This window comes from Coffea arabica, chromosome 11e, assembly GCF_036785885.1.
Source record: "Coffea arabica cultivar ET-39 chromosome 11e, Coffea Arabica ET-39 HiFi, whole genome shotgun sequence".
Taxonomy (NCBI): Eukaryota; Viridiplantae; Streptophyta; class Magnoliopsida; order Gentianales; family Rubiaceae; genus Coffea; species Coffea arabica.
The window spans coordinates 42,582,430-42,607,512 of record NC_092331.1 but is presented as its reverse complement, the minus strand read 5'-3'; the positions used below and the strand labels follow the sequence as shown (position 1 = coordinate 42,607,512).

The following is a 25,083-nucleotide window of genomic DNA, read 5'->3' as shown; positions in this document are numbered from 1 at the left end:
AATTCTTCATACATCCAACCCATGCCAAGCACTAGGGCGAGAACCATTACAAAAGAAAACCAAGAAACTAATCTGGACTAGTCGATCCAAAACTCCCGTCCTAGCTCGCCTTCCCTGTTAAGGAAAGCAAAACTAAAGGGATGAGCTAAAAGCTCAGTGAGGTTCCGAACACATAACCAAACAATCAATCCAATGCATTAAACATAGAGTATCAATAATTCAAGAAACATTTACAATGGAAAGCGATAATAACACATTCATTAAAAGGATACAGGCTCACAGGGAGCCATGCTTTCGTTCGTTCATTCGTTCTCCTGACATTTCCCCTTATTCCTCCAATTGTTTGAAAATGCATTTTTGTAAGTAAAACCCTCGTTCGTTCGTTCGTTTCATTTCATTCACCCCCTCCTGGATGTTGGCCAGGTTCCACCAACCTACAAGGTAATACTCGAGTATACCAACGTTCACACCCAGGGTCACCATATCGCCCGACCGACTCCGCTTCTGGCTCGAGTCGATCGGTAACGAAGGGCAGGGCCCAGTTCAGCCAAACGGTTTACATTCATGCGCAACTAGCATTTAATCATTTAATCATTGAAAATTTCACATTTATTTAGGTCGGGTGCGATAAAGTACATACTCGCCTAGAAAACTCGTTTTAACAATCATTGAAAGCACTTAACACATTATCAATCAATAATAACAAGCCAATAAGTCAAGGAAATATAACAAACAAGGAACACTCACCTATTTAAGCAAAATAATGTCCAAGGTATCCTCCCGGATAACACTCTCAATCGCCAAGAAACTCTAATAATAGCCATGAGAAAATATTACAGTTAAACCCCTCTAAAGTTTAAGGGAACCCAAGAAAATTCGAATAACTACTAGTACAAAATATAAGTATAGTTTTGGAAGTGAAAAGAGTACATTTAAACTAAAGGCTATGAGTAAAATATTTGTAAAACTTATGCTTGCTCGTAAAACTTTGAAATCTCCATTTAAGTCGAAATGACAAAGAAAACGTACTCCGAGCATCATTATTTTATTTCTCAAGGGTATAAGTTCGGCCAAGTCCTTACTTATATACCTCGGTAAAAGAAGGTGCAAACATCCTAGATAGTTCATGTGATATTCACTCTTAACCCTTACTCAAGTTGCAAGTATGGTTCTCTAGTTCTCGAGCATAAATTTGGGCAGCACGCCCTTTGTGTTTACCTAATTTTCCAGCCATTTATGGCTTCATTATTTTCCTCAGCCAATCCCAAAGTTATACACAATATAAATTCATCACAATAGCCATTCAATAGGTTCAAAGTCATATGAGTACAAAATCAAGTTAACAACATGTGTGGAAATGAGCTTTAGTAAAAGACAGATTTGACGGGTTTTGCGTAACGGACACATCCAAAGCTACGCTTATCAGATTGGAATGTAATTTATACCGTTTCGAAGCTAAGACAGAGGGCTAAAATTTTGATGAAGACCACTTAGTCCAAATTCTAGTGTAACCTAGTCAAATTCCCAATTCCCAGAACCAAGTTCCAACTAATCGGCTAATTAACCATACTACCTTTAAATGGCCATATCGCAGGCTACCAAAGTCCGTTTAAGGCGTTGTTGGAGGCGTTGAAAATCTAAGACAAAGCCCTACAACCTTCATGAAGACCACTCAGTCCAGTTCTCACTCTAACTAGGTCAAATTTACCAAAACAACTCTAGATTTTCCAGTTCGAAAGTCACTATAGAAATCAACTAGCAGTCCTGCTTTATTCACTCATATCTCAGCACACACAACTCCAATTCAGGTAATTCCAAAGCCATTTGAAAGCTAAGATATAAAGCTATAATTCTTAAGAAGACATCATCAACCAATTCGGTAATATTTCTGGTCAAACTAACCACTTACAGAGGCTGATTTTCATTTTCAGACAGAAACAGGGCAGCAGGGGTATTTCGGTCTTTTCATAGGATAAATTGCTCCGATTGAGTTGAAATTTTGCAGACACCTATAAATCATCATTCTCTACAACTTTCATGTTTTATACGAAGTCTAATTCGGCCTCTATCATGATGAAACAAAAACAGGCAGAATGGTGTTTTGTGAGAATTTAAACCTGGAATTAGAACTTTGTTGCTAGAATTTCATGTTTGTTAGGTTTAAATCATCAAAACCTCCAACTAGAAACTTCATAACATCAATTAAAGGATATATGATCATAATCAAAGCTGAAAATGAAACCCTAGCTAATCATCCCCCCAACTCCAACAAAACTCACTAATTAACCGTTGTAACTCAAAATTAAAAGCTTCTAGCCATATTTAACCAAAATTGGGAAAAAGAAAAGGGTGAAAAGCCATGATACCTTCCTAGGATGCTTGTAGGAGAAGACCACAATCTTTCCTTCAAAATCTTGCCATACAAAACTCTAATCTTCCCTAAAGAGTAGTTTTGGTGAAGTGATTCACAAGATTTATGGTTGGAGTTTAAGATTAGGCAAGAAATTTAGTTGATGAAGATGAAGTTTCTCTCCCCTTTTTCTCTCTCTATTTTCAGCCAAGGTGGTGAAGAAATGGAGAAGATTTGGTTAAATTCTTGTTTTATGATGGTTGATACAAATTAGTCAAAGCTCCTTCCAATAAGGGCTTGACATGTGTCCTTTCTAGAGTTTTCTTCCTTCTTCCTTTGGCCCACCATGGTGACTCATGTATAAGATATTTTGAGGGTTAATTAGTCAAAATAAAATGAGGAGATTAAAGAAATAAAGTAGGGTTTAATTGGTGCACTCACTTGGTAACGAACGGTACACATCAGTTCTAACCGTTTTCCTTAAATTACACGTACTAGGGTTTTTACTTCCTATTCACTAACTTTATATCATAGCTTCTAATCACATATTATTTCTCACCTAAAAGTCACTCTTAAGCACCAAATTTGATCCTTACTCCATACCGGATAATTACACTACGGGTACACGAAATACCCTATTTCACTTCGAATTGAAATCGGAAAGGAAAACCCTAATTTCCTATGATCATTGGCACTTTTTCTAGGGTGATTGAGTAGTAAGATGGTATAGAATAGTATTTTTCAAATAATTTTCAAATAAAAGAAAATTTGCAAGAAATATATAAGGAATTTGCAAGTCCTCACAGAGAGCACCTCCGAGCCAATAATAAATAGAGCTGGCGATAATGGGTCCCCTTGGCGTAACCCTCTAGAAGACTTGAAGAAACCATATGGCACCCCATTTATAAGCACAGAGAACCAGACATTGGAAATTAGCCTCCACACCATGTCAACGAATCCCTCTCCAAACCCAAATCAGCGCAAGACTGCGATAAGGAATCGCCAAGAGACCCTATCATACGCCTTAGCCATATCCAGCTTAAGAGCCAAATTCCCCCCCTGCACCTCCTGCCCATATTTGACATCAACTCCTGCGCCAACAAATAATTATCCGATACGGACCTTCCCCTCACAAAGCCACTTTGATGGGGAGAAATAATCCGAAGGAGCATGTCTGCCAGCCGCCCCACCAGAATACGAGATATAACTTTATTCAAGAAATTGCAAACACTGATAGGACGGAATTGAGAGAAATCCTTCGGGTTCAGGACCTTGGGAAGAAGCACAATAGACGTCGCCGTAATAAAACGCGGGAGCTCTGCACCACAAAAAAAACTCAACACCGCCCTATAAACATCTTGAGCCACCACCCCCCAGGGAGTCGTAAAGAATTTTCCTGAAAACCCGTCTGGACCCGCGGCACTATCTCCATCCATCTCGAAAATCACCTTCTTGACCTCCTCCAAGGAGGGAGCCGCCTCCAAACCCACATTATCAATATCAGCACTCAGATTAGGGATCACATGAAGAAGCTGGAACTCAGATACCGGATCGGCTGAAAACAGGCGATTAAAGTGATTGACAGCTTCCTGCCCTATCCCGTCAGTATCCATCACCCACTCCCCCCTGGCATCCTGTATCCTATGAATTGTCGTTCGAAAACGGCGTTGCTTGACTACTGAATGAAAATACCTGGAGTTACGATCCCCATGTTGCAACCACTTAACCCTAGCTTTCTGGCTCCAGAACTGCTCTTCAACAGCAAGTAACCTATGCAGAGAGGCCTGGGCTCGTTGAAGCTCCAAATGGGCCTTAAAGGATAGGTCAGACTGCACCCTAAGCTCAGCCGCCGCTACCACCGCCTCTCCCTGTTTAATATTCTCAAAGATATCGCCAAATACCTGCTTGTTCCATAAGTGCAGGGCACGGGTTACATTCTTTAACTTCCCCCAGACCACACAGAAAGGGGAACCGGACATCTCAATTTGCCATGCTGTCCTTACCACATCCAGAAATCCCTCCTTAGAAGGCCACACGTTCAAAAACCGGAAAGAACAACACCGGGGGGTAGGTTTAGGAATGAAAGATAGCAGCAGCGGGGCATGATCAGATGGAGCCCGCACCAAGTGGGATACAGAGATAGACGAGGAGAAATTTAGACACTCCTCATTGATTAAAAGTCTATCCAGACATTTCCAAATGCGGGCACGACCGAATCTATTATTACACCAAGTGAAACTATGACCAGAGCAACCAGCATCAAACAACCCACCGTCACTCATAAACCGAGACAGTTCAACTCCCTCCCCGGGCCTAAAGTGCCTCCCCCCTTTCTTTTCACTGGCCGAGAGAATAAGATTGAAATCCCCAACAACGTACCATGGCCCTTGCCCTGGCCTATCCCGCAATAGGCCCTCCCAGAGCTGTTGCCGGTCAAACATCAGACATTTTGCATGAACAAAAGAGACTAGAATAGGAGTAGGGAACTGAGGATGTGCCCAGCGAATAGAGAGGTGTTGATCCGACTCCCCAACTAGCTGACTAACAAAGGGGATCCTAAAGAAGACCCACAGATCCCCTGACGAGTTACACACAACAAAATCAAAATTTAAGCGTAAGCAAATAGATTCGACTGCATCCCTTGATAATTTGGGTTCACAGATCCCCACTACCGATAGCTTGTGTATGTGAATCAGTTTTTTTAGTCGTCTAAGATTAGGAGGCTTAGATATCCCCCGAATATTCCAAAAACATGCACTAATCATGAGATAAGACATGAAAAGAATTTTGAGATTTTTTGGCTACCGACCTCAGTTCTCTATCCGATGGGATCGTGGCCCGGATTCCTCGCCCCTTCACCTTTTGAAACCTAGGATCAAGGGTGGAGACTTGGTCAAGGTGCAAGTTCTCAGTCACATCATGTGACTCCACCCCCCTACTGTGCTGCCCACCTAACCCCCGCGGCGAAAGACAGCCTGCACTAGTGATTTTGCCAGTAGAGACACCCGTTTGCACCTCCTCATCCTCTTCCTCTCCAAGGGCAGCTGGACCGTCACTCAAGACTGCCCCAGCAGCACCCACGTTCTCCTCTTCACAAACCACCCGCGTAGCAAGGTCTATGATGATCGTATCAGCCGCTGTAACAATTGCATTCTCCACCAGTTCGACAGTCGTACCCATGCTGTCCAGCCCCTATCGTCCCTCCTCTCCCTCACACCCATCATCCAGCGTTGCCCCACCAGCGTCCTCCATCGCAGGCTGCCCAACAAGGTCCTCACTCCCCGCAGGATTATTTCCCCCCGCTGGTGCAGAAGTAATCCCCAGCTCAGCTCCCTGATCGATCACCCCGCCCAACGCACCATCGCGTGATGGCAGCCCCTTCCCCTCATCCGGTACTTTCTTCTCCCCACGAACTGGGCGCAGCTCTGGGTTTTTGACATGGCACTCGGACTGGCTGTGGCCTTGACGAAAGCAGTGGCTACAATATTTCGACACAGTTTCTGGGTTAAGCGGCTGCCAAAACCCATGGACCTCTCCAAGTTGAATCCAAATACGGGAAGGAAGCTCCTTCAGTAAATCAATTTCAACGCACACCCGAGCTACACTCGGTCTAAGACAGAGCGGCGGTCGTGGTATCGATGAACAGAAGACGCCCCAAACACGATACAATCTGAAATAAATATTGCTTATCGAATAAATGAACCGGAAGTTTGGGAAGGCTAAACCAAATAGGAGTTAGCGAGGATTCCTTGTCTACGTGGAAGGAAGTCGTCCATTTAAATACGCGCATCGCACTGCCGTGGATATACCAGACATTCCGCGTCCAAATTCGCATGAAATCTGCCTCATTATGGAGTCTAATCAAAACATGTCGGCCATCCAGCAGGCCAATGGAGTAAGAACCCTTTAAGTCCAGTGACAGGAAGAATTTTCTGATGTCTGCCATGGCAGGTCTGGTGCGAGAGAACTTGCCCACGAGAGCAAATTGGAACGGTTGGGCTACAGCTTCAATGGCGTCGCGGGCGAAGAAAATTGCCGGTTCCCCACGATGGGTTGATAGTGTCGCTTCAACATGCATTCGATGTTGGGAAGAAGAAGAAAACAAGTCGGAGAAAGACTTTGCCCGGAAGCCAGGGGAGCCGGACGGCTGCCCACCCCCGCCAGGAGGCTGGGCACCCACTGCCGCCATTGGAGGTTCACCAGAAACAGCCAAGGTCGCTATGGTCACGTCGGCGGCTAGGGTTTTAATCACATAGAGAACCAGCTTTCTCTTTCGTTATTATCTTCTTTAACTATTAAACCAAAAAATCGTTGTGAGATCTGAAAAAAAAATTATTAGATGCTCGTATAAACGGAGACCATTAGATATTTTGTTTGATTTTGGTGTTTTACATTTTCTGGTTGGACCAAGGTTTTTCTTGTTAATAATCTTGGTTAAATATTGTTTGATATGTTCATGGATTTGTTATGGAAAAATTGGGAAGATTTGATGGGAAAAATATTTGGAAATTTCTTGTTAGAAAGTTTGCAAAATGGACTGAAACTTTGGGTGCATTTTCAGTCAATTTGTCAGATTTTCTGGTATAATTTGAAAATGAATTAGAGTTTAAATTTTATACTGTTGGAAAGTCCTTTGAATCTAGTTTCAAACGCAACCAACGGCATTCGATTTCGATTTTTCTACATTGAGTTATAGTCGTTTTCCCGAAGCTGCTCAAAAGCCCTGTTATGTCAGAATTGTTGAGATGAAACTTATATCTTTCTTTACATGTTTATAAGAGTAATTGAAGACTGTGTTACCGATCCTAACTTGGATTCAGAGCTTTGATATATTGGTGAGTTTCCATGCATGTTATCTGTCTTGAATTTGTACATGTGACATAAATGTGAACTTGATATTACGATTGAGATGTATAGTGTTTTGAATGAGGTGAAGATATACTTTATCACACTCGTCCTCCCTTTCTTGAATAATCTTGTACTTGGTTGAACTTGAGTGATCATACTTGTGTTTGTACTTGTGCTTGACTTGTAAGTGCTTAATGGCAGCATGTACCACACTCAATCCGAGTAGGAGGTGCCTCTCATACCGTCTCAGTGCCTCTATCTTGATTAAGTCGATTGGAGTGTCATCTCGTCGACCCTAGTGCTGAGTGGCAGCATATAATATACTCAATCCGAGTGGGAGGTGCCTCTCATACCGTTTCAATACCTCTATCTTGATTAAGTCGATTGAAATGTCATCTCGTCGACCCTAATGTTGAGCGGCAGCATGTACCACACTCAATCCGAGTTGGAGGTGCCTCTCATACTGTCTCAGTACCTCTATCTTGATTAAGTCGATTGGAGTGTTATCTCGTCGACCCTAATACTGAGCGGCAGCATGTACCACACTCAATCCAAGTGGAAGGTGCCTCTCATACCATCTCAGTACCTCTATACTCGAGTATTACCACCACTATTTCTATTTGGAGTGCGGGCCCGGTAGGGGGTGTCGTTGGAAAGAGAATGGAGTTAAGTGGTGCTCTATTGGACTGGTTACATTATATTGAAAGTCAATGGAGTGTCGACTACGTGAAATAAGATCAACCTTCGTGGAAATTAGCTCTTGAGAGCCACCTGTGTCCTACCCCTTGATATTGTTAATCGCTTTTTATTTGCGTTGAATTTGTGAATTTGAAGTGTAATTTGAACTATTCTACGTGTATGCATGCCTTTTTGGGAACTTACTGGGCATTAGCTTATTCTTTCAAATTTGTTTTCCTTAACAGGAATTGAGAACCCGAGTGAAGCCACTATCAGTTAAGGTGTGATCTTGTTTCGTCTGTATTATCTTTTGGGTTGTTAAATTTTGAATTCGATATTTTGCAAGCTTGTAAGATGAACTTTGATCGTACCTTTAGTACGTTGGATCGTATTTTATTAGTTGGGTTGTAAGTTGAAATTAGTTATGATATAAGTTGTGGAATTGTTATTTTACGTACGTTGGAAGTATTTTATTCGATTGTATGAGTGAGTCCTGGCGTGGGCTGGGCAGGCAGCCCGCCAAACCCTTTCGTTCGCCCTGGGGAAAGGTGGGGCTATCACAGGTGGTATCAGAGTTTTAGGGTTTAGATCTTTGTAGTGTATCGTAGACTTGAAGTTTAGGATGCCGGACTGTGGGATTAACTTGAATATTACATGAACTGGAGAGCCTACTGTATCTTAGTGGTTAAAGAGAATTGTTACTTGAGAATTTCTTATATGGGATTGGTGGAAACAAAACTGAGACATTGTGTGGTGTTATATCGAAAGGAAACATTATGTGAGAGATTAGTAGTGAAAGATTGAATGAGATTCGAATTATCTTTGTAATTGTAGGAATTGAAGGAATCGGTGCAAATATTGGTATTAGCCATAGGAGATAAGAAATTGAGATTTGCTAGTTAATACCACATATGATGGTTTTGAACCACAACAAAAGAGTTTTCAAAGGAATAAAATGCATTTTCCACCTATTTACCTACTGGAAAATTTCCGCTTTACTAAGATGTACTAGTTTTATTTTCAAACGATAGTTGAAAATAACACCTATGTGCTCCAAATACTTTATAACATACCAATCTAGACAAGTATGTGAATTTCACTTGATTTTTAAAACTAGAAATTGGTGAGCAATTGATGAGTTTTGTTGGATTTTTATATATCCTGGACCCGAAAAAGAGGTTGAAGTTTTCTAACCAAGTTTTCCAATTCTTGATTGTACACAGATATATTCTCGCACCTGAATTTGCCTATGCTTTGAACAAGAAATTCTTGAGTTTTTGGAAGAATTGCGAACTTGGACTCTAGTAATGTAAATCCAGGACTTGATGAGATTTTGTTACTTTGATTGCTCTTCTTACGTTTTCAAAAAGCTTATCCGAGATTTGAATATGAAATTCTTGGTTTTCAAGGAGAGAGCCTATCTTCAAGGGTAAAAACTGAGAGAGCTTTGAAGATGTAGAGTGATTGCATCCGAGAGCCTGAAGTTAGTATGATATAGGAGCAAGACTGTACGAATGATTTCATGAATAGTTCTAGAAGTTCCATAACTGCATTGACTAAAGGGAAAGATAGCTTAGAGATAAAATGGAGAGACTAAAGTTTGATAAAGTGTAATGGTGAAGGTTAGGACATGAAGGATCTGAATGTTAGATCTAAGGCTGAATAAATCGAAGAGATTGAAATTATGAAGATTCTCGTGGCCTAGGCGAGTAAATCCCTGTTTAGGGTTTCTATCGCTGGTTGTTCGATTTGAAATTTGATGCTTGTCTTGAATGTGTATTGTGTTAGCACTGCAGACTTGCTTAATTTCTGATATATTTGGACTTGTTATATGTTTGCTTGTACCTGTTGTGATCATATGCGTCAATCTTGTGAAATCTGATAATTATACTTTGGATTATGATCGACTAGTATTACATTTATGATTATGTGATCCTTGTCCTTTTATACATACATTACCTTAGACTTGTGTGAGAAATGGAAATCGGAGAATGGCGTTGAGGATCTAGATAGTAAAGGAGTCCGGTTTAAAGATATATGTTAAATACATTGGTGTCTAATCATGATGTGAGTTAGTCATTGTTTGGGTTGCGAAATAACTTGATGATTCACTTTAGTCCATGGGACGAATGAATGTTAGCAATGATGACTTAACACTCTATTTACGCTTGAACATAATGGTATGTGTATGAAGATAATCCGGGTTGAAAAGTTATAAACTTTCACTTATGTGTTGGTGAAAGACTTTTGTCCTATGATTAGTAGTTAAGGTTAACTGATCTATGAGTAAAGGGAATGTAAATTGATTCTTCGAGTCTTACACATAAGTTAGATAGTTTATGGGACGAAATTTAATCTATCTTTTGACAGTGGAACCTGTTACACCCGACTTTAAAAAAAAATAATGATGAATTCAAAAATTTATAATTTTTTTTTTGAATCAAACCATAATACTTTATTAAACTCGAAAGCAGGCTAATGAAAGCTTACAACGCTCATCTAACCCATCTCCTACGAAAATTAGGAAACCCTAAGCGCTCCAAAGCCAGTTCTCCCTGAACATTACAAGACAATGCTCGAAGACTAGTAAAGACCCTTTCCTGCTCCGAATCAGTTCCCAGGTTAGCTAGGCAATCAGCGGGCTTATTTGTCTCTCTATAGTAATCGTGATCCCCCTGAAGTACTGCTTATAGCTGAGCAACTCATCCACCTCCTGTCGTAGTCTCCACGGACAGCTGTGACTCTCTTGCAGAATCCGCACCAAGCTGAGCGAGTCAGACTCGACATGCAACTCATGCAAACCCTGAGCAACACATAACTGCACCCCAAAAAGCATGGCCTTGAGCTCCGCATGCAAACTCGTCAAGGAACCAAAGAAGCAAGAATAGCCGAAAATGAGCTTCCCTTCCCTATCTCGCACCACATCTCCGCCCCCACTAACCCCGGATTCCCTCTAGAACATCCATCTGAATTCAGTTTGTACCCTGCCGTAGGAGCCACCCATGCCACTTGAAGAATAGAAACCCTCCGTTGCATACCCACCAAAGACGAGTGAAAAGCATCCCATGACCCAAAAGAACCTTCTATCTCTGGAAAGCGGCACTGACATAATTCACACAGCTGTATGAATACCTGATGTGCCACCTCCGTACACACCACCTTCCTCCCCTCAAAAACCCCTTTGTTTCACGCTTTCCACAACTCCTAACAGACCAGCATTGGGAGTACCCGATAGACGAACTTGAGGTACTCATTGTGCCCCTGGCGCAACCACCATCGAAAAACCAGATGACTCAACGTGGAAACCCCAGCCAAATCCCCTGGACTTTCCTCGAAGCGAATCCAAATAGCCTTTGCTAACTCCCCTGTGCAGAAGGTGTGCTGGATCCCTTCCTCATCCGGCTCAAAGCAACAGCGACACCTAGACGGTCCCTGTACCCCAAACCTCCGTTGCATATCCATAAGGGGAATACGCGACCACAAAAGCCGGAGCATGAAGAAGGAAATCTTGAGGGGGCAACCTTGCAGCCAAACTTGTGAAGCTATCCAATAGTAATTAGACGACTGTATAACAATAGAGTAAGCCGAGGCTACCGAGAACGCACCATCAGCCGTTAAAGCCTAGACTATCCTATCCGTACCTCGAAAGGCAGGAGGAGAGACCTTCACCACTTGCCTCCCCAGCTCCGACTCTAACATCTGATTAAGAAGCCGCATATTCCATTGGGCCTGAGTGACAAAATCCGACACCATATGCTCATGAAAAATATCTACACGATGACACAACGCTCCTGTACCCATCCAATTGTCATGCTAGAAATCCATGGAACCCTCCCCAAGGACCCAGCCGATATGCTCCTCCGCCAAATGTTGGACCAACCTTAATCTCCTCCAATTGTAGGACTGTGAAGAGACCTCTTCTGCCAAACACGGATGCACCCCTTTACAATATTTCACTGTTAGGAATTGTGCCCATAGCGATTTCCTCTGCCGAAAATTCCATCAAAGCTTAATCGAGAATGCGTCATACACCTTAGCAATACTACGAATTCCCACCCCACCTGCTTCCAGAGGCCTGCATAACTCCCCCCAACTTATCCACTAAAACCTAGGGCCAACCTCCGATGAACCCCACAAAAAGTCAGCCATCACCTTTTCGAGAGACGCAAACACTCCCTTTGGCGGTGATGCTGCCGCTAACAAATGGATCGGCATTGAGGACAACACGCTTCTTAACAATACCAGTTTGCCCCCAGACGATAGGACCCGATTTTTCCATGAAAAGATTCTAGCAGTTACAGCATTGCAGATATCCACAAAATAATGCACTCTTCTCCTTCCAATATATAAAGGACATCCAAGGTATTTGATTGGAAACGACTTGTGCGGGAAACCCGTAACCGATCCGATCATTTCTCGGCGTTGCGGAGGCAACCTGGGGTGCACCAAAAAATAACTCTTCTGACAGTTAACCTGCTGCCCCGACAACGAACAATACCCATCGACTACCATCTTGACCAACTGCATAGAAGCTTTGAGGCCGCTAGTGAAAATGACCACATTGTCTGCATATGCCAAGTGCGTGACCATAGGGCATCCATTCGGAACTTTAAAGGGGCGGAAACTCCTATGCACCGCCAAGGCATTCAGAGAACGGGAAAGTACCTCTTCCCCAATGACAAACAAAGCCGGCGAAATCGGATCTCCCTGGCGCAATCCTCGGGTGGACTTGAAAAACCCCTGCGGCGATCCATTCACAATGACGAAAAATCACACATGTGAAATCAGCCTCCACACCATATCAATCCAAAGCTCGCTAAACCCAAACCGCCGTAGAACTTGTATCAAAAACAACCACAATACCTTGTCGTAGGCCTTCATCATATCCAACTTGAGCAACACATTCCCTCCCCGGTTGGGTTTCTTAATATCGCTCAACAACTCTTGAGCTAAGAGAAAATTGTCCGCCATCTGTCTTCCTGGCACGAAACCACTCTGCTGCGATGAGATAATCCGAGGAAGAACCCTAGCCAGATGGACAGATAAGAGTTTGGAGATGGCCTTGTTGATAAAGTTGCATAAACTTATCAGTCTGAATTGTGTAAATCCTGAGGGCAGAGAACCTTAGGCAACAATACAATGGCAGTAGCCGTAACACTTTTCGGCAACTCCGCTCCACAAAAAAAACTCCTTATAGCCCGACTTTCGCCGCCTTTCCGTCACTACTGCATGAAAGAAAGCCGTATTCCTGTCACCGTCCGCAAGCCATTTAACCCGAGCTTTCTGCCTCCAAAACTCTTCTTCAACCACCAAAGCATTGCGCAATTGAGCATGTGCCTCTTGTAGGTTTATCAGCAACTCATCTGATGGATGGTCATCATGGGCTATTTCTGCCTCTACCACATTTTGTTCTGCTGACCGAATCTCCAAGAAAATGTCCCCAAAAGAACTCCTGGACCATTGGCGAAGCGCCTGTTTCGTCCTCTGGAGCTTCTCCGATAAAACCTTGAGAGGCGAACCAGGGAGGGAACCAGACCAACACTTTTTAACCACATCCAGGAAATCAGGTTTTATTGTCCATACATTCAAGAAGCGGAACGGCGACGGCTTACCATCCAACCTCGTCACCGCAGATAACAGAAGTGGCGCATGATCCGACGAGTCCCTCCCCAAATGTTGCACTATGAAATCACTTTCCATCCTCATAGCCGCCGAGTTGAGCAACAGTCTATCTAATCGTCTCCAAACCCTAGCCATACCCTGCCTATTATTGCACCAAGTATACCTAAACCCCGAGAAACCAGCATCTCCAACCTCTGCTAATGACATAAACCGTGCTAATTCCACCCCATCAGCCTGCCTGAATGGAGCGCTGCCCCGTTTCTCCTCTGCATTCAAAATAACATTAAAATCCCCCACCAAAACCAAGGCCTTAACCTTCTGCTTCTCTCGCAATAGCTGTACCCATAGTCCTTCCCTCTCCTGGGCAGTGCACTTTGCATGAACAAATGAAAAGTATATCTCCTCAGGCAATAATTGGGAAACCACGCCCAGCGTGATGTGCTGGTCCGATTCCCCTACTGTATGACAATTAAACGAAGACTTGAACAATACCCAAACACTACCTGACTGATTTGCAACAGCCAAATCCATTCCCACCTTCACTCGAATATAATCCAAGTTTAGTAGAGATGTCTTAAGTTCACAAATTGCCACCAAAGACACCGAATAAAGTTTAAATAGTTTGCAGAGCCTTTTTAAATTAGGGGCACGAGAGACACCCCATATATTCCAAAAAAGACATCTAATCATCAGATAAGGCTAAAAAAGAATTTTTCGAAGCAATTGCTCTAGAGCGTAAAGTACGATTAGACGGAATATTGACCCGAAAACCTTTTTTCTTTGGCTGGGACAGTGCACAAACCCCATCTTGGCGCACCATTGATGATATTACGTTAGGCTCCAGGTTCAACGCAGCAACGGATGGGCCCTCACCACCCAACGACACCGTTTGAGACTCTCCTCTCGGTGACAGATTACCTACCCGCCCCTGCACTGCTCGAAGCTCCTCCTCTCTTGCCAAAACATCTACAAGACCCATGTGAATCTCTACCGCTCGCTATTCTGCAAATCCCATGCGCACAACACTACCACTGATTACTTACTCCTGGCTCGATTCCTGCCCACCCAACAACACCACCTCAACTCCTTCAACCACTATTTCACCAGTACCGCAGAGCTCTTGCTCCTGGTTCAATCCTGCCACCCAACAACAACACGTCCTTGATAGGAGCCGCAAGAGGTTGCTGAACAACCTCATCCGCTACCACTGCTTGCGGCTCCGCCAACGCAGTCGTAGCACTAGCAGACTGGTGCTTGGACATCCCAACACCAACCACCACTGCTTGAGGCTCCGCCAGCGCTTCCGTCCCAGCCTGTTCACTCTGCGGACCCATGCCCTCAACATTCATCGCTGCAACCTCCTCAGCTGCTACTGTGTTTACCGAGCCCGACGCCACCTTGTCGGCTTGGATCCCCCCTCGCTGCCTCTGCCTGGGCCTGATGCCCCCCTCCGCAGGCTGTCCAGTCCCCTCCCCATCTCCCCCCACCTTGACAGGCCTCAGCGCTGGATGCAACACATGGCAACCCTCCTCCGTGTGCCCCTGCCTGAAGCAATGGGAGCAATATGAGGGAAGGTTTTCCGGCACCAGCTCCTGCCAGAAACTGTCATTCTGTCCATTCCCAATCCACACCCTCGAAGGCCTGTGCTTCATCAAATCCACCTCCACACAGACCCTTGCAACGCTAGGTCTCGAGACCGCCAAAGTTGCAGCATCAACAAACAGAGAAACGCCAACCTCCTCCGCAATTTGAAATAGTGTTTCCTTATAGAACAAATGTAAGGGAAGCTTGGGCATCTGGAACCACACCGGGACAATGGACGACTCTCGATCTACATGAAATGATGGAGTCCATTTAAAGACCCTCATCGGATGGCCATGAACATACCAAATCCCCCTTGCCCACACTCTGTGGAAATCAGCATCAGAATGGAACTACAGCAGCACATGGCGTGCATCCAACAGGCCCACAGTCGTTGGGTCACGCAAATCTAACTTGAGCAGAAAACCACATACATCCTCTAGCTTCGGTCGACCCCTTGAGAACTTGCCCACCAATGCAAGTCAGTATGGAGCAGCAAGTTTCTCCATGGTTGCTTGCGAGAATATCAACGCTGGCTCTCCTTTGTGTGTAGAGGGCATCGCTTGGATGGACAGCGATGGCGTGGCTGAGTTGCTGGAAAACAATGCAGCAAAAGACTTACGGAGAAAGGTTGGAGATGAAAGTGCCTAGCCCCCTGCAGGAAGCTGGAGGTCCTCCATGGTCGCGGCCATGCAAACCCTAGCAGCCGCCACCAACCCTAGAAAAATATCTAAAAAAAAAAATTTCAATTCGATAATATATTTCTTTGCCTTTCTACGCCTTTTAGATACTAATATTTAAATTTGCTATAAATGTGTTTGTATTTAGAATTTAGAATTTTCAATCTTGGTTTTCTTGTTTAAGTTATTTGGGTAATTCGCTTGTACGGTGTTTTCATGAAATTTGAATTATTAAGATCGTCTCTTTTATAAAAGAAAAGGTTTTAACCAAGTATTTTATATTCTCCTCATCTTACCTTTTCACTTTAGAGTTAACTAAGAAAGTCTCTTTGCAAACAACCAAGAATTTAAGAATTTGTTCTTACGAGCGTTATTTTGAAAATTTTATATCTTTCTCTTAAAAACTTCAAACATTTTGATTTTTGTTATAAATCTATATTTTCTCTTTGTGGAGAGAAATAAACCCAAGAGGCTTATTATATCTGATGTAAGGTTTGAATTTATCGGAGTAAGTGACTAGGGGACTACGATAAGATATTATTGAATTTAAGGTTTATCCTTTGGTATTTTGATATTTGTATACATTTGTATTGAACTGGTTGTAATTTTTTTTTTTGAAATTATTGATTACTTGAGATTTCTTTCTAACCATTTTCAAAGATTAATAGGGTTAAGGTTCAGTAGGACAAAATTACTGCGTTGTTAAGATCTTATAGAATTTGATATACGAGACATTGAAATTCATTGAGAGTACTTAGGGACCAGTGGGATATTGAGGTAAGAATTACATGATTTGTTCTTGGATTGGAATACGTAGATTGATAAATTTCTTGAGGTGATTTTTATTACTTATGATTGACTTATTAATGAGGCAATTGAATTTGCGAAAAGCGTGAAAAGATTATCATCATGCTCCTCGTGAAAAGATTAAGGATACACGACTTACGTGATATCTAGTGTGGAATAGGTTTTACAATTCTTAAGAGTGGGATGCAGAAGTGATATCTGGAGTTTTCGAGCTAAGGCATGAATTTCGAGGACAAAATTCTTTTAAGAAGGAGAGGATGTGATGACCCAGAAAATTATTTTTCTCACCTCCCAACTATTTGAATTTTTTATTTAAACTATATTTTTATAAAGTTTGCATTCATTCAGTGATTTACTTGTTAATTGATAAATGAGTTTCTTTTACTTGTTTCTTGTAACCTTCGACTGATTAATTTCTTAAAAATTGTTAATTTCATGAATTATTAGCGAATTTGGCCAAAACCCTAGAAGGATGTGAGGGCTCTAAAAATTTTACTAATTTTTTAAGGGTAAATAATAATGATGAAAATATTTAAATTATCTGATTTTGCTAAATTCTTGGTATTCTCATTTATTGAAATGTCATTTTCCAACTTAGTTGAATTGATATTAATAATTGCCCGATTATCGTTTGGTTAGCATTAAGTGTGAAATTTTGAAGTGGTGACGTGGAATTTAGTCTTAAGATGAAATCTAGAGCATGTAGAGACTTTAAAGAAATAGAAAAATGATAGGATAATGTTGGTAGAGAAAAATTTAGTTTTGGATAAGAGGTCGCATGAGAAGGCGACACATAAGCAAGTAGGTGAGGTGGTCCCCTACCACACTTAAAAGGAAGAAACTAAACTTGAGAGTTCATTCTCTTTTTTTCCTTTGAGCCAACCGAAATTTTAGAGAGAGAGGGAGACTTGAGAGCTCTCCATTTCCTCCTCCATCTTGCTCTTGAAGATCACTTAAGAACCTATCACCCACCACAATTTTTCCTCTTCTTTTTCTTCTTTTCTTGTTGAGGGAGAGAGAGAAAGTCAAGAGAGAGAGAGAGAGAGACCAAGAACGTAGGGGGATACGGGGCGGGAACGGTCATCAGATTGACCGTTCCCAAGCGGTCTCCTCACAAGCAGAAAGGAAAGGCAAGAAATGAACCACGTCAGCAGACTTCCAAAACGACGTCGTTTCAATATAAATGAAGGGAAAAAAAATAGATGACTGTGTTGACCGTAACGGACCGTCAGCACCAATGGCAAGCAAAGTCCCGCCTAAAATGAAACGTTCCCCAAGAAGAGCCCCACTTACACTCCCTCCCAAAGGAAGCGGTTGCTGAAATTAACAAATGTAAAAAAATAGGGCAAGATTGGAGTGGATGAACTAAAAGAGGAAACTAGAAGACGGGCAACAAAGTGCGACATTGGCAAAAGTTGTGGAACAGCGGCATCGTTGAAGGAAAATAAGAGCAAAGAGAAGGAAGAAGTGGTGGCGGAAGTAAAAGTTTTTGGTGATTGAGGTTTAATAAAAGAAGAAGAAAGTTGAACCCAAGTTTGAAAGTGGAAGATCGTGGGATTCGAAAGTAGTGAACGACCACAAATCAGTCAAGTAAGTCATGAGGAAGCCTAGAATGATATAGTAATGCATGTAATTTGACCAAAAAGTGGAAAAACCTTACTTTTCTGGATGTTGTTGGTGTACACTATGATGATTGTACAGAGGGATGGCACACATGCAAAATTTTGTGTATAGTAATTGATAAGTGCAGCGTGATAGGAGCATTACGTGTTAGCCTTTGATCGTCGAAACAGGATAGTGGGAAAGGAGGGGAAAATGTTGCGGCACAACCGCTTGAGAAAATGTGTGCATGGATTTGGGAGGGAGTTCGTAGGTGTAAAAATTTGGTGTACGTTCTAATTACTATATGCTGAGTAGATGTACAATATGTTGAGTGTGTGATACACTGCGTTATCAAATAGTCACAAGATAATTCAGTGAAGGATGGGTCATACAGCATGTTGGCTAAAAATTATGTTATGGTATGTGAGAAAAAAGTGACATGGAGAAACATTGATATGGCGTGTTAAGTGTAAAGTATTAACATAAGAAACGTTAGTTTGGGATGGGTATGTTGTATTTGATATTTCAGATCTGTATGTCTAGTGTAGCAGTTGGTGTGTATGAGCACAATGTTGGCTAAGTCTTACTTTTTGCGGACTAACAGGCACAGAGAAGAAATGGAGTACAAATATTAGTGTAAAATTGGTATGTCGTATTTTGATCGTCATTACTGTATGTCTATTATATTAGTTCAAGTGCATGAATACAATGTTAGATAAGTCATACATGTTGTCCTTTAACTGTTACATGGTTTGGATTAACAGGTACAGGACAGAAAGAGAACATAAATGTTAGATTGAAAATGGAATATGGTATTTGGGACTGCATTGATGTATGTTTATTGTAATAGGTGTTGTGCATGAACAAAATGTTGGATAAGTGTTACATGGTGTGGATTAACAAGTACAGAGAAGAAACAGAGTAGAAATGTTAGTGTATAATTGGTATGTCATATTTGATACTTCGTTGGTGTATGTTTATTGTATTCGTTGCTATGCATAAACACAATGTTGGATAACTGTTACATGTTGTGGATTAACAGGAATAGGACACAAATAGAATAGAATTGATCGTTTGAATTTTATATGTCGTATTTGGGTCATCATTGGTATATGTTTATTGTATTAGTTTATGTGCATGAACACAGTGTTCCATAAGTGTTACTTGTTGTAGATTAATAGGCACAGAGAAGAAACAGAGTAGAAATTTTAGTGTCAAATTGGTATGTCTTTTCTGGATATTCATTAGTGTATGTCTATTCTATTAGTTCACGTGTATGAACACAATGTTGGATAAGTCATCAATGTTGTTGGATAACTGTTACATGGTGTGGATTAACAGGAATAGAACAGAAAGAAAAGAGAAAAGGTTAGATTGAAATTGGAATGTCGTATGTGGGACTACATTGATGTATGTTTATTATATTAGTTCTTGTGTATGAACAAAGTGTTGGAAAAGTGTTACATGGTGTTGGATAACTGTTACATGGTATGGATTAACAGGCACAGGCCAGAAAGAGGAGAAATGTTAGATTGAAATTGAAATTTGCTTCCATTTGAAACTGCATTGATGTATGTTAATTGTATTAGTTCTTTTGCATCAACAAAGTGTTGGAAAAGTGTTACATGGTGTGGATTAACAGGCACAAGCCAGAAAGTGAAGAGAAATGTTAGATTGAAATTCAAATTTGCTTCCATTTGAAACTGCATTAATGTATGTTAATTGTATTAGTTCTTGTGCATGTTCACGGTTGTGTTGGATAAGTGTTACATGGTGTGGATTAATAAGTACAGAGAAAAAATAGAGTAGAAAAGTTAGTGCGTAATTGGTATGTCGTATTTGAGACTTCGTTGGTGTATGTTTATTATATTCATTGCTATGTATAAACAGGATGGCACGGATAAGAAGCAAAAGACGGAACAAGAGTTTAGACGAAAATGAAGGAATAGAGGCAGCGGGGACAAGTGAAGTTAGACAACCAGTTCCACCGCTGAATCCGTGGATGAAGTTTAGGTAATGTTGGTGTTTATTAAAAATAATAATGATGAGTAGAATGCACAGTTAATTGGTTAATATTGAATGTGTGTAGGAAGGAGTATCAAAGCACCGTTCCAGCGAAAGGCATTAAGATAACAGAGGTACGCATAAGAACTAAATAAAACATTAATTTGGAAAGTTGGGGCGCGGTAAAAGTAATCAACACAATCAGAAAAGGGTTAATATCAGAAACCTCCCTCTTGGTTTCTTAGAATCGCACCTAGCACCCTCCATGTTATCAAAATCACACTTAACACCACTGGAATGACAACTTTGATGTCATTGTCAGCCCCTCTATTTGAAAATAGTAATAAAAAATGAAGTATAGGAGAGAGACTCTATTTTTGTTCCTCTTTTATCCATAACCCAAAATGAGTATACTTCGTAGGAGCAAAACAGGTATAAATCTTGATTTTTAGTATACGTAAATGATCATATAATAAATAATAGGATAGCATCAGGGTTGTAATAGGATTTGTATGAAACTGTAACCGAATTTGTTATTTTGTAGACCATGGAGTACGACGATATGTATCGTTTGGAGAGATGCGAGGTAAATAAGGTTGTTAGATCAATCATCCTTGAATAGGGTAACACGTTTTGAAAATTTTGTAATTTTGTGTAACACATTAGTGTACATATGGGTACAATACGTAATAATCGTATCTCTTATGATAGGTTTTACGGATAGTTCAATTAGAGTTACAATTTGTAAAAAAATATAACATAATTCAGAATAGTTATCAAAAAATTCTTAAAAGAATTTTCTGATTTTTTTTATCTGTTTTGGTATACAGTTTTGTTCTTAGTTTTGTAGTGGAGTATTGGTCTCCGTATACTGCATAGATTATTTTTAAATTATGGCCATTCAACTTTAGTTGTGGTATAACATTATTTATCCAGATTTTTTTTTGCCTCTGAATGAGTTAAGGTTATTTGTGGCATGGGGTAGATGTTGGTGATTTTTGAATAATTTGTTATCTTTTGATTAGGATAATCTGTCACATCCCACTGCCAGGGGTGCTAGGTGTGATAATATTAATTTGAGAGGTGTCAGATGTGATTAGAACAAAAGTCAGGGGAGGAATTATACTATTAACCCATTAGAAAATGATGATGACATTAGGAATGATTAACGATTATATGCATCGAATGCAGTATAATAAAATGGTCAAAGCAACATATGATAAATTGAGCGAGGAAGAAGTACAGAAGCGAAAAGAGAACTATTGGAAAGAAAAAGAGGAGTATAAGAGAGAAATGACGCGACTTGGAAAGACTATACCGCCAATAAAGCAGTATAAGGTAAGCACAAAGCATGGATGAAGTTTAGGTTTGTATGTAATAATCTGTGTATGACTAACTAAGTTTTTCGCTTGAATTTGATTATAGAATCCGAAGTACACCATTCGTTGTTCACCAAATCAGATGGTTTGGTTAGCATCGAACATTGATGAAACAAAAAAACAGCAAATCAGAGATATGGGGTTTGGAGGGCTGCTGGAAATACAGTGTCGCTCCATTCCGAACGGCATAGGAACCTGGCTGGTCGACAATTTTAATCCTACACTAAGCAGCTTTCAATTACATGGAGATGGTTTGCTACCCCTAACAGCAAAAGACATCGGTTTCATCCTTGGAATCCCAAATGATGGCCCCTTACCAGTTGAAGATGCTGATAGCAGTGAGGGTGGAGATTCTGGACCAAGTCGCCGAACATACAAATGGAAAGAGCTGCCGGAGGAGTTAGTATCCATGAGCAGTGGGGACGAGTTCAAGCGACTATTTGTTGCATTTGCTTGTGGATGTCTATTGGCTCCAACTACACGGGCTGAGCATAAAATCCGGCTATGGGGTTGCACGAAGGTGGTTACTGAGGTGGCCTCATTAAACTGGGCCCAGTACATTAAAAATGTACTATACAATAGGATATTAGAAGTGCAGAAGAAAAGCGGAAAGCAGCACCATTATGTTGGGGGCTGCATCTTTGTTCTACTGGTAAGTTTAATTACACGTTATTGAAAGTTAGTAAGTCATTTAACTAGTAGGGGATGCAACGATTTTGAAATTTTAATTAGGCACATGAAGGTTGTTTATGCAACGTACATATTATGATATGATTAGTGAGTATGAAGGACGGGAATGAGGATTGTCGAACATTAGATATAAATAAAATTTTGAAATTCGTGATACATATATTGTTTGCAAATGATATAAATGATGAGTCAGTCGCCAATTGGCTTGCAGGTGCATTACCTCGATCGAGTGACAATACTAAAGCATAGAGTGGCTCGAGTTACACCAAGAGCAAAGGCATGGACAGATGCTTTAATTTCACAGCGGGATGCATTGGAGATCGATAATCTCGGAGGTTATGGAAAAGGAAAACTAGTAAGAGAGATAATTATTTTTTTGCTTGGATAAGGATTGTAACTTACTAGTTCATATGTATAAGACACACATACCATGTACTTATGAAATGATGGTTTGACTTTATTTTCGTAGATTGGGGCGCATGAAGAGGAAGAGGCTGAATCAGGTGCACAGATAAATGAACTACCCCCTGAGCTAGTTGGAATAATGATGGACAGCGGTCATCATGACATTGCTGTAAGCTGCCTAACTTTTCTTAGAAGAAAGTTCATTCTGTAATGTTGTTGCTTAAGAGCAAATGTTATGCATTTATACTGATGTTTTTGTAAGCAGCCAAACCTTCGTAACTGGGGAAAGTTATCTTGTCCGATACAATCATGATAAATCTTCCATGACCGCATACAATCATTTTGCGTTTGCTATGCATAACATACAAAAATAGGAAAGTTTGTTGTAAGTGGAGTTTGGGACAAATAAGTACACCCAATCGTTTGTTAAGCTTTGTAAAAGGTGGCAACATTTTTCAAATACCGGTCACAAATAACACTATTGTTGTGATCTAAGCTAGGTACATTTCTTGCATAGAACAGATCGTGTCGTATTTTCCATATTCTATGACAGAAAAGAGCAGTGAAAAAAATTCTCGCATATTATTCATGCAAAATATAAAAGTAACTATCATAACCTCATTCGATTCGAGTGGCAAATACAGCTGAAGGCATTTTCACATATAACTAGATATTCATAACTTAGTCATGAAAAATATTTCACCAATTGAAAGTGAAAAGGCAGATTTAGTGAGATCCACAAGGAAGTAATACACATCAATGCATAATTTCCTATTCATCTGTTCTGGATTAAGTCGAAACGAGCTATTCATTATAGTTTGTTAATGTATAAGCAGGCTGAGCTTTTAGAAGTGTACAGTATGACAGTGAATTGTCAAAGAAGGATATTAAAGATTGCAGAAATATTGTGTTCTCATCCTAGGGCCAAAGCAGCAGCAACAGAGGTCGTTTCAAAGAAAAAGCAGAAACAGAGGCTGTCTGATTCAGAGCACATACATCTTGATATGGAAAGCGAAGATTATTCAGAATATCAATCGGCTGAGGATGGAAAGGACTCCAAAGATCTCGATGACGGTGATAGTGAAAAAGAACAAGATGCCGGTGGTACTGCCGATGACATTGTGACGTCAATCAGATCAATAGATGAGACTGAACCAACAAATCGGCAAGCAATAGGGCAGAAGACGGTTGAAAAAGAGCAAAGTGGGAGAACTAGTGATGGAAAGGAGGCAGAAAATGATGGCATCACAGGTGATGGAAAGGATATTTCATTCAGTGGAAACAAGGCAAATGATACCCCACCAATTGGCCAACCTGATTCACGAGACGTTGAAGTACATACTGACCATATAACAAGCATTTCTGGCCGCATTACGGATGAAGCCACACAACATATGCAGCATGATTGCTCAACAGGTCCCATACAAATTGAGCATCCTTTGGATGGGCCAAACACACCGAGAAGGTTGCGGTCTTATAGTCGCAAAAGGAAAGGTTAGTAAACTTGGTGGCTGTCAAGAATTTGATATACGAATTTCCATGAATTTATTGTATTATGTTCTGTCGACTGTAAACCCTGATACCGTTGAGGCTGAATTATTGCGTAATGCATTTTAGTTTTGCATATCAATTGAAGAGTACTTGGCTGATCGTAATAGGTTTTTGAAATGGCAGTAACTAAATCAATTCTGTCACTGTGTTGTGAATAAACAGGTCATCGACATGTTTGCCCGGCATATCAACTGGGGCGGGGCGACTAGCACAACCAGTAGAGTCAAACGCTATATTGTCGAGCCTATAGCAGTTGTAAGCATTAAAATTGTTGTTGGCTAATGGCAAGTTATTCATTAAACTATTATGAAAATTTCGCACAAATGCATGTTATAATCTTATACTAATTCTGAAAATCACCGTTAACACTTATATTCCCTTGTACTGATTATTAACAGGATTGCATCCTGAATCTTCGAAAATTCGATGCACAGTCGGATGACATCCTAACTGCTAAGCTTATGAAGTTGTTCAAGATCCGCGGCCCGGATAATTCGGCTAATCCTTCCAAGTGTCAGTTGGTATGGACATAATCTTATCGTAACTATTGCTGAATTTGTATTTATTGGCAAATTATTAGTAAACATGAAAATTATGGTAGTTTACCATTGAAATGGTTTTTGCTCTGCATCAGATTCTTGTCCCTGTCTGCGTAGATAGTTACTGGTTCGTGTACTCCTTCCATGTCACGCATCACGTAGTCCATCTGCTAGACTCTGACCCACAACAAGCAAAAAGCAAAGATATTACAGTTCTAAAGCGTTTGGTATGATTGTTTATGGGAATAGTTCATTGATTTTTATCATATGTTGAGTTACTTGACCGTGTTTCGTGCAGCAACGTGGCCTCAGACTGATAATGACAGCTAAATTTGGGATGAAAATTG

The 25,083-nt window shown here is 40.9% G+C and overlaps 2 protein-coding genes across 2 annotated transcripts; both read right to left on the bottom strand.

The window, feature by feature from the left end:
• Positions 1-10,502: 10,502 nt before the first annotated feature.
• On the bottom strand, positions 10,503-12,847 carry LOC140021291 (uncharacterized). Its single transcript, XM_072072056.1, has 7 exons — positions 12,740-12,847; positions 12,278-12,616; positions 12,029-12,164; positions 11,518-11,667; positions 11,090-11,418; positions 10,919-10,978; positions 10,503-10,829 (listed from the first exon to the last, which is right to left on the bottom strand). The coding sequence occupies exons 1-7, from the start codon at positions 12,845-12,847 to the stop codon at positions 10,503-10,505; spliced, it is 1,449 nt and encodes a 482-aa protein (XP_071928157.1).
• A 153-nt stretch (positions 12,848-13,000) lies between these two features.
• LOC140021290 (uncharacterized) lies at positions 13,001-14,029 on the bottom strand. Its single transcript, XM_072072055.1, has one exon. The coding sequence runs from the start codon at positions 14,027-14,029 to the stop codon at positions 13,001-13,003; it is 1,029 nt and encodes a 342-aa protein (XP_071928156.1).
• Between the last annotated feature and the right edge of the window lie 11,054 nt (positions 14,030-25,083).